Below are 13,529 nucleotides of genomic sequence, written 5' to 3' on the forward strand. Positions count from 1 at the left end.
TTCGGGCTTATTGTTTTCACCACAGAAATCTCCATAGATCTCTTGTAAAAAATTTTATGAAAAGTTGTCTATAGATAAAAATATATTTGCATAAGCATGGTAATACAGATTTTCGTTAATAATTACATTTGTGCGTTATAACTGTACTATAAGGAAGGATTCCTTGAATTTTTCTCGGATAGTTTTTGGATATCTGGTCAGTGAGAAAAATGATCCCGAAAGCACTAATATTAGATAAAAAACAGCAGAATTTCATTATTTTCAACATTCCGAATATAGAAGTATTTCTCAAGTCTTCAAAATATCTTAGCTTGTTCGATTGGAATCCGCTCAGAACCATTTCTATTGCACAGTAAGAGTGTTGTCTCATATGCGATCAGCACCATCAACGCAAATGACTTCACTAAAGACTTAGAAAACGATTTTTTTCTCACTTCTTAATTTCTGAACCAGACGATACGAATCATTCATCCTGAATAATTGTCACGCTACTTTTCATTACATCGATATGATAATTAAGACTTGGAGATACGACTCCCATTGATAATACTAAAACATATCGCAAGTGGCGGGCATAAATATCCGCGATGAACTTGAATCAGCCCGCGGAATTATCACCGTGATATACGTTACTAATTATTAAGTTTGCTTTAATCCTGCAATGATATAAACATCAACCCTGCAACCCGTGAGATCGATACCTCACATCACGATATTATACCAAAATAAACGAATGGTAATCCGTATGAACGAGGTTGAAAATATATAAAATTTAGGCACATAAAAATTGCGAATGGAAAGTTCGCCATAAAAATGGACATAATTGAGCCTTAGAAAGTCCCAACATTGAATAAACTAAACCGTTCATAGAAAATTGACACAGACTGGATGGCGTCAACCAACTTTTAACAACGAAAAATATGCAGACTTTTATCATTCCTGGCTTCTACACTGTTTCGCTGTCTGATTTGCCATAATGTATACCCTTTACTTGTGCGCAAACATTTATAAACTTTTCAAAATTACATGTTACGTCGATATATATGCATACGGGGTATACCAGACAATTTTGACCTGGCACGACCCTCACCATTATTAATTTCATTGATACCGTTGGTATGTCGTAGGGCACCGTAAAAAACACTATTTGTGAAGCTTTAAATTCTCTAACATATCGGCTTTCCAGTAATTGCACGTCTGTAAAAATCACTGTGAGCCATAAGATTCATAAGATTCACAATCGGATCGCCAAACCCCAAGGCTTCAGATTTTTCACCTTCTTCTGATCTTTTCTTTGCTTCCCGGTTTTTGAATTGAATTTCAATTTTCAATTGAATTGCTTGTAGCTCCAGAACTACATGCTCGCTCAAATTTACTCTGAACTGAAAATTTTAGTTCATTGATATTGAATGTACCTACGGTAGAAATTTCATCGAAATCGAACGTGGCTAAGAGAGATTTCGCATGACCGATCTATTACTGGAAAACTGAGTTTTTAAAATTCTAACTGCCTACAAATTGTGTTTTTTGTTTGTAACGCCTTTCAACATATCAAAGGCAAAATAAAATTTAAATAGTGAGAACCTGTAGACAACACAAAATTTGTTTATCAATTTGGCATTCACGATTATTCGCGAACTGCGTAGCAACAGTAGCAGAAAACCACCGGTATAAGTACAAGCGATTAATTTACGTGTAATACTTTCTATCGCGCAGCCGTTCAGAGTGCGAACGCACAAGAAGCCGTCACTACGTGTTAGTCTGATAGTATTTAGCGACGCTATCAGAAAATTCTCGACGCTACAATTGGACTTGGAAAGCTTGCGTTGCATTCGACATTATGAACGGATTTGTTGTCGATTGTTGAAGATTCCGAGCTGCGATTTCGGCCCATTCAGCATCAAACGGATCCGCAGGGCCTCCTCGAGACGAGAAGGCCTGACTTCCAGCAGCGGAGCCCAACGAATGCGCCCTTAAATGAAGCGCTGGTGCTCGTCTAGGACTTGTCGGTACAGGAGAAACAGCGCCAGTCACACTTCCCAACCACTGTTCAGGCTTAGGAAGATTCGCCGCTGTGGCGACTGGCTGTAACTGCAACGAAAGATAATCGTATTTTTAAAGATCCAAAAACCATTTCAATAAGCGATTAAGTGAGCGTTGAGGGATTAAATTGTCGAATCGATAGAGAGTGTTATTAATGCAAATACATACACAAGTTTTAATTACTTCTGTTACCTACTGTAGCTTCTAAGCGAAAAGCTTGCCCACATCCATCTTGGTCTTAAAATTTTGGTTTGTTATTTAATTTTTAATTTTGGTTAGACGTAGTTAGTTTGAAGTGGAATGCCTCATATCCATTTAGGATTAAACAAAATTAACAGAAATTGTGATTCGAATGGACATACCTGTGAAACAGATTGTATGGTATTGGTGGCGGCGATCGGAACGCCAGTTGTGGGAATGGGGGAAGTAGACGGTAGGCTGGAATTTGGCGACCGATTCAACGGTGTGACCGAGTTTAGAGGTACTGGAGATCGGTTCAACGAAGGAGTGGTTGTGTTTCCACCAAGTGACGATGTCGAGGCTGAACTGAACGCAGGACTGGCGTTTGGTGGAGTTCCGAAGACACCCACAGTGGACGTCGAACCCGGAGTGCTCATCATCGCTGGTGCGACGGAAGTCCTCGGAAGAACTGGACTCAGGTTGCAGCTTCTATTGAGAATTGGCGTAAGTCTAGAATTGGTGAGAGTCGGTTCGTCCTGCCAACTGGGACCAACATGGTTGATGTTGTTGTTGTTTATGTTATTGTTCAACTTCGTGTCTTCGAATGAATTGCTGTTGCTCACTGTACAGAAGAAAGCGGTATAAAGGTAAGAACAATGCTGTATAGAAAGAAGATGTGCATAACTCAAAAGCGGAAAAAATCGAATAATTTTATGGAAATGCCCTGTTTTGTTTTCCCGAATTTTAGGAACTTGGAAGAGTAAATTTTACTGATTATCGTTTGTCTTACGGATGATTGGTTATGACGATCAGTAAAATGTACTCTCATTTCCTGAAATTTAGGGGAATATCGGGTTAAAATTTTCCTGAAGTAACTCGGAACATAGCAGGCAGCATGTTATGATAATTATGTTTCATCACTCTGCACAAGAGTACTCAACGGAACCTTGCGTTTATGGTCATTTACTCAAATATGGCATCGCTTCGAGTACCAACCTGGAGGCGTCATTGTACTGAAGAGCTGTTTTGAGACGGAATTTGAACTGATTCGGGAAGATATGTGCGTTGACCCGTTGTAATCGTCGTTGCTCGAGAGAAGGGAAAGCCCTCGAGAGAGCTGCTGACACATCGCTGAGACACTATCTTGACCTCCGGGCGATATCTCCGGGATTGGACTCACTGTAAACAAAGATTGCATATTATGTAGAAAAAGCTGTGCAGGTTCAACTGGTCAGTAATATGCAAAGTAGGGGATATTGTATCGTATTTAAACTTACTATGCGAATTGTGGTAGTTAACATTCTACTGTACAATACTTGTCGACTGATGGGAAACATGGGATTGCCTATGAGGTTGCAATATAAATTAAAACGAAGTGCAGAAATCGATAGAAACTGATAAGCTGGGATGAATTGATGAAATTGTATCTGAAATTTCAATTACTGGACGTGTTTCTGTTCAACCTTTTAAACCAGTTTCTAATAATTTTTTTCATGGTGGGGAAAATAAGCTAATTGATTATTACGACCACTTACGATCCATGTTTTCATAGTTACAGGGTTTTTTCCCAACTACAATTGGTGTATCGACACAATCTTAATAATTGCATTATGGGTGAACGATCCAAAGAACGTGAATTTACAACACCGAATAAACAAGCAATATCCATTATCTACAACACATGTGTATTAACCTTCATCATATCCCTCGAACTCTGCAGTGGCATAAAATTGAGATCATATTTTATAGTATTTTTAAAACTAACTAATTTGTATCACAACGTAACATGGAAAGTTATGTCTATAATATAGTTATCTCCAAAAAATGAGACATCTTCTGATTAAAGACGTCTGGTTTGCTCTTCGAGCTTTAAAAGACGAACGGTTGATTATACGAATTAAATAATATGTACGATAAAACGTCAATTTGTTAATTGAACCGGATGATAATTTACATGATAAGTTATTAGCATTCGATTAAAATACAGTAGACCCTTGGTAATCCAGTGCCCTCTGTAATCCGCCATCCCAATTATGTATGTGTAGTATCAATTTTAGTTCACCATTTTCATAATTTGTCGGATTACAAGGTATTCCTTTTCAAAAAGTTCAGGACTACAAGGAGTCGGTGGCAGTATTCTATAGTCCGACAAATTTAATAATCTGACAACACCTTGCAAAATAGTTCAACTGTATTCACAATTAAGAGTTTAATCAAATGTTGACTTCAGCGAAGTACTTTCTTTGATCTGTATTGATGTATACATAAATTGTCGTATTGATATAAATACTGATCAATAAATAATTCAATTTTTGTTTTTACACGCTACTCGTACTCTCAAGATAGCCGGAGACATTGCATTGATAATATTGTAACTGGAGTTGAATCATATATCTTTTCTTTACTGAAATCTGACGATGATAATTGAACGAATTTAAAAACACTATTTTCCACAGATATCAAGCGAACGTTTTGGGAAAGTGTACCAGTTATTGACACGTTTAGACCCAATTATTGACCCTTTTATTTTCCAAAATTATAACTATACGGTGCAGATTGCGAATTTCTCAATGACTAAAACCAATTGCTAGAGAGTTAGACAATATGAATTTATTTTTTGATGAAATTTTAGAACTAAAGATCACAGAGATACAACGATAAATTAAGGTCAATAATTGCGACAGGGTCGATAACTAGTACACTTACCTTAGGTTCCAGCTTTCTCTTGAATCCGTTCAAATCTCGTTCTTCGATGTTAAATTATTTTTTCGTTAATTCCAATTTTCCAACACCTGATTGGAAAGATCGATCTTGGAAGCCTGTGTATGAAGCGTTCATCATACGTGCCCTATATTTTCGAACATCGCAGTAAATCGACGTTGGCGCATGCGCACAACTGAAGTGCGCGATTTTACACATTAAGGTTTTCTTCAGCGCATGCGCACTTTCGAATATTTCGACTTTACGCGCCGTCATTGGCACATTCGTCGCTTCTCAAAACAAACCTTCCATCGCAGGTGTTGTAAAAAATAGCGTCTGTCACTATTGCAAATGGCCGATATCTGCCTGGATTAAATGCAGCACTCGCTTTTGTGGCTCTCGTTGCAAACTTCACGCTCGTCGGAAATTTCCCACTTTACACACTTGTAACACAATACATTATTACTGATTCGTACCCCAAATTTTTTCAAACTGCGCGTATTTCTCCTTTGATTTGGGAAGTATCCTTGGACTTTGAAGCTAAATTTGTGTTATTTTCCGTTCAGACGGCGAAGGCTGAAGTACGAGTAAATGATGATAACTGCTATCGAATATTGGAAACGAACAATATTCACCTGGAGGTTTTTGCGGTATATTGTGAGGAAGGGTGGGTGGCATTCGAGCGAGATCCGTAGGTTCGAGGCTGTGGCTTCGAGTGCGTTCTAGATTGCTGGGAAGATCGTTAACTCGAAGACTGAGTTGACGCTTAAACGGCGAAGCCTGGTTCAGCTGGGTGAAACCCCTGAAGGAACCTTGGCGTTCAAGCATCGAGGGTGTGGCGTGAGGTCGTTCGATCGCGAATGGGTTAAAGACCTGCTTTACCGGAGGAACATCTGCAAGAAAGCGAAGACATCACGTTACTGTAAAAATGGTCTGGTGCTGGGATTATTTTAACCACGATCTCTTCATACATAGAGAAAGGATTTGTCCAATTCACCAAATACAGTGAAAACAAAATGTCATTCGATTCAACAAAGAAGTTACCAGAACGATATTTTCAGTTGTAGCTGTAAACGAAGTTTATTTCAATCAGCAAAATATTTCATTGAACAATTCTTTATTTTTTTTTTATTTTTCTACACAAGATTATATACTGACCAACTGCTCGTTCGTGCGAGTCCTGCAACCGTTCGGTCAAGCTCGGTTGTCTGAAACTTCCACTCCTCGTGAATGTCGAATTTTTCGGATCAAACGTCATCGTTACTCCACATTCTTTGTCCCTACGCTGTTTCCGTTCCAAACAAGCAGCGAAGGCACAACCCACGGCATGACTCAAACGTTCACCCTGAAATTTGATTTGAAATATACAGGAAATATTCGATGACTGACAAAAGCTTTAAGCTTTTTGTAACGTTTTTCGAAGCAAGTCAATTCAAACAGTGCTTTATTGACGAAAAGAACGGAAATTATTCCCTGAAATCAGTAAGACTACTAATATAAATATATTGTAATCACATTTTTTTGAAAACTTGTAGCTTATAATTATAAGAAGAAAAAAGTATTTTTTACCGAATTTAGTTACTTTTACAGAAAATTCATCCAAAAATTTAGTAAAAATCCTACATACCTACATACTACGATACGATTATGAAACATAAATTTCGAATTCCGCTAAATTTTACTTTGGAGTATTACGTATTGCGATGCAGAAAATATCTTGTCAATAAAATATTTTATTCCAACACACTGTTCGTTATAAAAAATCATTTCTTTAAGCTGAGACAGAAATCTCACCGATTCCTTGAGCGCCAAGAACCCGTGACACATCCACCGCCTCGTCGTACCATCTCGACAAATGTAACTGAAGCCTTTATCGTGGTTACGATCTGGGGCACAGAAAGACACCTTTTCAATTGTCTGATCGACGATCAATCCCTTCGTTTCATCCTCAACGACTCGCAGTCCATCACCAGAAACGTGAAGCACTGCTCGAACCGGCCTTCGCCTAGAATTCTGTAAATATTTGCAGTATTATTCAGAGTTTGACAAAAAGCGCTGCTCAAGATCGTAGGATCGTTAAAAAATAAAATAATTAAGGATCAATAAACAATTAGACAAAAATACAAGTTGACAGAATTACAACAGTCGCAAAGATTACAGAATAGTTCAATATTGGCGGGATCATGAAAAAACTACGAAGATAGAAGTTGATTATATCTACAGGTTATAGAGATTAAAGAAGTTCAGAGAAAGATTGTAGCGAGATTGCATAAGGATTACAATGAGGTTATAATGAGATTACAACGATTACATTAAACAGAAATAACTATCGGCAAAGGTTCGTTACAGTCGGTAAATCAACGGTGTAAAAATGATTGACACAAATTACTAGTGGATACGAAGGATTACAGATTGCAATGATAGGAAAAAATGGTTGATTGCAAGGATTAGATTGTACCGATTGTTAGAATAAGATTACAAAAATTACAGGGGTATGAAACAAATTATTATACAAAAATTACATAGCGATTGTGCAAGTATTACAAGGATTACAAATACTTCGCACAGATTCCTGAGGAATTGCAGGGATTACAAAAAAATTAGTCTTATTGGCTGAATTAAAATAAGATTAAACAGGTTATTACAACAAGAGTACAAGGATTACAGGATTACACGAGGATTGAAAATGGCAAAAAGATTGTAAGGATTGAATCGATTGTTTAATGATTGCAAAGATTACTGTACAAATGTAAAATAATGTAGAATTTCATCACTAAGAATTCAACATCCAATTCCAGAAACGATTCAGAATAAAACAGCAGCTGGAAAATTTTTTATTCCTTACATGAGCCCCCGGTCGAAGCAAATGACACGGTCCAAAAATAGAATCGCGAACCCGACTACAGAGTCGATAAAGGTATAAGGTACAATGTTCCCATGGAACTGAATTCCCGGAGCAAAATGAAGTTGATTAGTAGATTTCTCCTAAGGATTCTTCGATCTGAATTCCGTATCAGCTCCACGAAGCTTCCTAACTTAAATACAATAGTACTTAGCAACGTAGTTCGATTAAACAACCGTGTCGAATTTACGGGACGTTTCACTTAATTACTCCAAACACGCTGTTAGCCATTCCCAAAAAATTTTTGCAATTCACACAATTTTTATCTTTTTGTTAGTCTAAGCTATTTTTGAACAATTCATCGATTATTTAATTCAATTGTTATAATACTTTGTGCACAAATTTTGAAAGAAAAAAAAATCGTCAACACTGCTATAATATTTAGCTACTAATTACATATTTGAACTAAAAGTAATCGAATTCCACGTTTATTTAAAAGTTTTCATGAAAAGAAGTTTGGCTAATTTTGGGCAAATATGAGCTGCTGATCAATAAGGTCCACGTTTGATAATTACGTTGCATATAATATTGAAATTACTTACCCTAAGCACTTTGAGAGCCTCTTCGCAAACCTGCATTCCTCTGGATTCAAAAACTTCGACGCATCCCAGATACTATGAGAACAGAAAACAGGGTTTTATTTTTTCCCTTGTCCTGTGTGTAACATGTAAATTGAAGAATTCATATAAAACAGATCGTATGCCTTCAATTCAAGTCATACATCGGCATCTAGGTGCAATCAATGAAGAAGCAAAAAATACGCCTCCGATTTAAAGTTTACCAGGATATGGTTACAACGACAAGATGGCGGTGCGTTGGGTAATCAGCTGACCGTCTTAGGTCAATTTTGCGAATATCAAGGTAAAAAAGACACTGTTCAAACCGTGAATTAATAATTTCGTGTCATTGAGTAAACGCAAAGTGAATACAGAGTGAAATATCGGATAAAAAACTTTTCATTGCGTTTAATTGGCGGATTAAGGGTGTGCCGTAGTCAATTTCGACTTTGACGTACATATCGCCAAATATCGAAGTCTATGTATCGCAAACGCGAAAAAGGGCTCAACAGCCTCATTCTTGATGCAATTTTAAACAAAAACACTCCAATACATTTTCTTTTTTTGTTCAAAATTGCGTACAGAATGGAGCTGTTAAACCGTTATTCGCGTTTGGAATGCAACGTCGAAAACGTAACAGCGATTAAAAATTATCTTGTTTTACCGCAATGAAAAAGATGAAAGCTTTTCTAAGGACTGTGAGAAACGCGAAGCCACTTGTGTAGGGTGGATAGGAAGAAAAATGGCGTCTTGATGCACGTGGCAGGAAATGCGTCGAGATGGTGCGCAGCATTTCACCGGTTGGCCGGGGGTTGAAAATTTCACAGAAACTAACCTTGACGTGGAATACGCAGGTGGCCGAGCGTACTGCGCTTTCATCTGCCTGCCACTGATGCGGTTTGCTCGACTCCGGGACGTGAGGGTCCTTTCGCCGCCGGAAACTGTCCCGGAAACTTCGACGCAGCCGGTCCATTCTCTTCCCTGGCGATCTCTCCCGTTTCTGAAAAACACCGAGAACAATTTATGAATTAAAAATCATAGATTTCGAGACACGATTGGGGTATGAAAGTGAAAAATAAGAGCTTTTGCAATGATGGAGAAACCGGGATGTTGAATTTTCAGGGATGAGATAATCCAGTTCGTTGAATTTTAAAATTTAGCAGGTCGCAATCGATGGCCCCTAATAAAATTCCCTCAACTTTAGAGAGGCTGATTATAAAAGACCTAACTCTGGCGTGAGGATTATAATTTAGGTAACTTTACGGACCCCAATTATAAAACAGTTAATTCCTGTGTATAAGCATGGAAGATAACTGTTTTATCATCGGGGTCCGTAGAGTTAATTGGATTCCAATCGTCACGCCAATGACAGATCTTTTATAATCAGCCTCTGTATAGTTGAATAAATTTTTCTATGGACCATCGAAATATAGAAAATTCAAAAACATCATCGTGGAAATGACTATATAAATGTAGAAAACTATTGACCTTGTGACAATTCTTACACAGAGTGAGAATCTAACCTTCAAATGGTCTAACACGCATGCGCTAAAATTCTAGAGCAAAAGCAGTTGTTTTGTCAGGTTGACCAACTGTCATCGCTTCAGATGACAAATCGCCGCGATGTATGTAACCTCAAAAATATTGGCCGCCCTGATAAAACAACTGCGTTTGCTATAGAATCTTAACGCATGCGCGTTAGACGATTCGACGGTTAGATACCCACTTTGTATATGCATTTTTAATCTTTTCGTATTTTCACGTTCTTCATTGTCGATCTTTGACTTGTTGAAAGTCGAAAATAAAATCGTCAAAATCCATGTAATATAAGAAATTGAGTAACACGTTGAAATTCTAACTATTCTGGATTCCAGCTTTCTACCTTTTCACCTTCTTACATTTGGCCCTTTCGATAATTCGAAGTTTAGAATTTTTAAATTCCACGGAACAAAATGTCGCTTTTTTGAATATTTTTTAGCGAGTTTATTCTCTGATCCCATTAGCTTAGTTATACGTATTACATAGTATAAGCTACAATATGTAATCCTCCTTATAGTTTGACAGGAGATTAATGAGATTGAAATTGATACTTTTTCCCAAGTTGATTACTAAATAATCTAACAATAGGCATTCATCAAATATGATACGATTATTTTTCTAAAAATAACCGGAAAATGATTACTACAATTATAAACTAAAGTCTGTATACTGATTTTTTAATTCGAATTGTTTTCAAATAAGAAACAATTCAACAGATTCGTTCGATTTCTATTCACTATAAATTACATCGTTGAAAAAAACTGTTTCGATTAACACAAGGAGGCGGTTTTTTTTTCTTATGAACACAAAAGGACCCAAATCGCAAAGTGAAATAGAACGAAAAAACTAAATTGTTCAGAATTTCAAAACAATCTGATATAAAAAATCGATATCCGAGATCTTATTTACAATTTTTGAATATGTTTTTTTCGTTTGCATGAAAGACTCACCAATCTGCATAAAATTTAATAACAAATGACGAATGAATAACGCGAATTAGTCAAGAGCATAAATTAAGATGTTTTAATGTAAAAGTATAGTTTTTCGATCTTCTTTTATATCCCTCCCAAATGTCTCGAACGCATTTGTCAATAATCACTTAATGTTCACCACATCATTCGCACTAGTTAAAATTCTGGCGCGCTGATGAAACTAATCGTCGTCTTATAAGACTGCAGCAAACAATTTGGCAGAGTGCCGATTCAAATGCTAATTTTGTACTGCAGGATAAAGTAACTGCCGTTACAAGAAGCCGTTGCACTTAATCTCGACATTATATACACACATTATTACAGAACGGTGATTTGGATCAATTATTTATAGATGCAAAAATTGATCGTTTGTCTCAAAAAATGATGATAAAACATCGTAAGGATAACAACGCTTACAATTTTCTATCCAATAAATTTTTTGATCAAAAGCTCTGAGCAAAAAATGGCAAAACAAATTCTATATTTTTTTAATAACGCAGAAATTTTCATTAAAACTCAACAACGAGTAATGACCCATAAGTTTGAAAATATTATATTTACATATTAGTTTATTCACCATTTGCAGGCAGAAGAAATTTTTTTTTAACAGAAGGTACGAAATTAGATCAAATTCTATCCATCGCCTTGAAGAGTAGATTAATCCCACTAAAACGAAGAGGAGAGTGTAAAAGCAGCCCTTCAGTTCTCTCCCTCCGCATATATCAAGTGGACGAAATTTTCCAAGCGAAAGCGATTTATTTAGGGTAGACATAACGCGCCCTAGCTTTTCCCGATCGTTTTCACACGAGATAACCACTCGTCGGTGAAGGTACACTCATACAATAGGCATTAGCATATGGAAAGAGACACGAGAGAGCCAATTGTCCAGTTTTAAAGGGTTTCGTCATCGCAGCGTCACGTGGCTTTGAGCAGCTCGGCAAACACTCGAAGCCAGATTTCGTTGGGATTTTAAATTTACCGCCATTGCAGTTCAAGTGCCGGAAGATCATCGCCTAATTTACCGGAGAAAAACAGATTGTGAAAATTCTTTGCATGGTCTAAGTAAGTACAAAAAGGAAATAAATGAACTTTATGGACGTGGAAAGTTATCACTAAAAATTTTACTCAATTTCTCAACTCACAGCACGTTTCAGATTATTATTTCATTATCATTATTTGAAGTGAAATTCAGGGTTACACCAATTTCTTTTTTTTTTTTTTTTTTTTTCATGAATAACGGATTAATGTAATTGAAGAAATTTATGAAATTGCGGAAGAAAGTACGTATCATTAAATGAGTTTAAAATTATTATATTCCTTTTGAATTGAGACAAAGATAATTTTTTTTCCAAACCCTTTTCAACTGGAAAAATTTCCGGTACACATATTTCGATTGCAAAAATTTGCCAGCTAATACTTGTATTCCATGATTTTTTGATACGGCTATAAACCTGTACAATATTTTAAAAGAAAATTTTCTTTCCGAAAAAAAAAAAGATACACAGAGTATGCGTGTGAAGAAAATATTCTTCACATAGGTTCAGGTGCAACAGGCAGCCTGTGATGAGATCTTCAAATCGGTTCCCAAGCTTTCTTTTATATCAGTAACCCTCGTCCGCGCGCCTTGCTTCCCCTACGAATGCAATGTGCGATCATGAATCGAGCCCCAAGTGGCTACCCCAGGATCCCAACCCGGTACAAAGAAACGGGAGTTACTAGCGACTATCCAAATTGCTCTAGAGACGCTTGAAGCGCGATGATTAGGCTTTATTATAGTCCTGAATAACGTATTTCAGCAAAAAATTTATAAACATATTCCAGTATTGACGTCGATTTTGGTTTACGGAAAAATATTTTCCGACTCTCGAACCGAAGATCAGTTTCTGAACAACGTTTGAAACAATATGTAACTTTATTATATCGCATATTTGAGATGTTCCGTTGATATTAAAGTCAGAAGCATTTGAAATTGTCTACTTTTCGCGCCATTATCATGACGTCACTGCTCGGTGTACCTAACCTAACTTCGCGGTAATATTCTAATCTACGAAACCGGATTTTGACACCTTGTTGTCACTGGAATACTGAACAATCACGGCATCACGATGAGGAAATGGCATAAAACTAATTGTATGTATGCGAATATCCGAGCTGAGTAAAGCGAGATTTCAACATCGATTAAACCGTTAAGGATATTCATTTGTTTAAGTCTATGTATGTATGTACAATCGCTAAAAGGCAGGAACAATTGCATTAGGATATTAATTGATTATTTTTATACGGACAAACATTTTTCAGACTCTGAATCTTCGGTTCAGTAATACAATCTACTTTAAATTAGACGTAAAAAAAACTTGAGCTAAGACCTAGAGAAATTGTTCATTGTTGAATTTGCTTGGAATAAATAATTTCTACGAATTAGTAAAATATCCGTTCATTTTATATGAAATAAAATTTTATTCATTTAAGAAAGAATTTTTCGCACACAATGGATGTATAATAAGGAAGAATTTTTTTTATTGTATTCATTTTATTATGACAAACGAATATTGTTCGTTATACCGAATCACGTGACCAACTTATGATAAAATAATGATCTAAAAATGATTATTATCGTTATTATTTTTTATCGATACA

The 13,529-nt window shown here is 36.5% G+C and overlaps 1 protein-coding gene across 3 annotated transcripts in view; it reads right to left on the reverse strand.

The window, feature by feature from the left end:
- Positions 1-318: 318 nt before the first annotated feature.
- The window catches only part of LOC124416793 (protein numb), an 87,644-nt gene continuing 74,433 nt past the window's right edge, over positions 319-13,529 (reverse strand). For all 3 annotated transcript variants that reach the window (XM_046898126.1, XM_046898125.1, XM_046898124.1), the window contains 8 exons: positions 9,218-9,382; positions 8,368-8,439; positions 6,718-6,936; positions 6,082-6,268; positions 5,559-5,816; positions 3,220-3,402; positions 2,406-2,845; positions 319-2,091 (listed from right to left, as the gene is read on the reverse strand). In XM_046898126.1, coding sequence (XP_046754082.1) covers positions 1,801-2,091; positions 2,406-2,845; positions 3,220-3,402; positions 5,559-5,816; positions 6,082-6,268; positions 6,718-6,936; positions 8,368-8,439; positions 9,218-9,355 — 1,788 coding nt within the window. In that variant the 5' untranslated portion in view covers positions 9,356-9,382 and the 3' untranslated portion in view covers positions 319-1,800. The remainder of the gene's footprint in view (positions 2,092-2,405; positions 2,846-3,219; positions 3,403-5,558; positions 5,817-6,081; positions 6,269-6,717; positions 6,937-8,367; positions 8,440-9,217; positions 9,383-13,529) is intronic.

The sequence above is a fragment of the Diprion similis genome, chromosome 3 (assembly GCF_021155765.1).
Source record: "Diprion similis isolate iyDipSimi1 chromosome 3, iyDipSimi1.1, whole genome shotgun sequence".
NCBI classification, from domain to species: domain Eukaryota; kingdom Metazoa; phylum Arthropoda; class Insecta; order Hymenoptera; family Diprionidae; genus Diprion; species Diprion similis.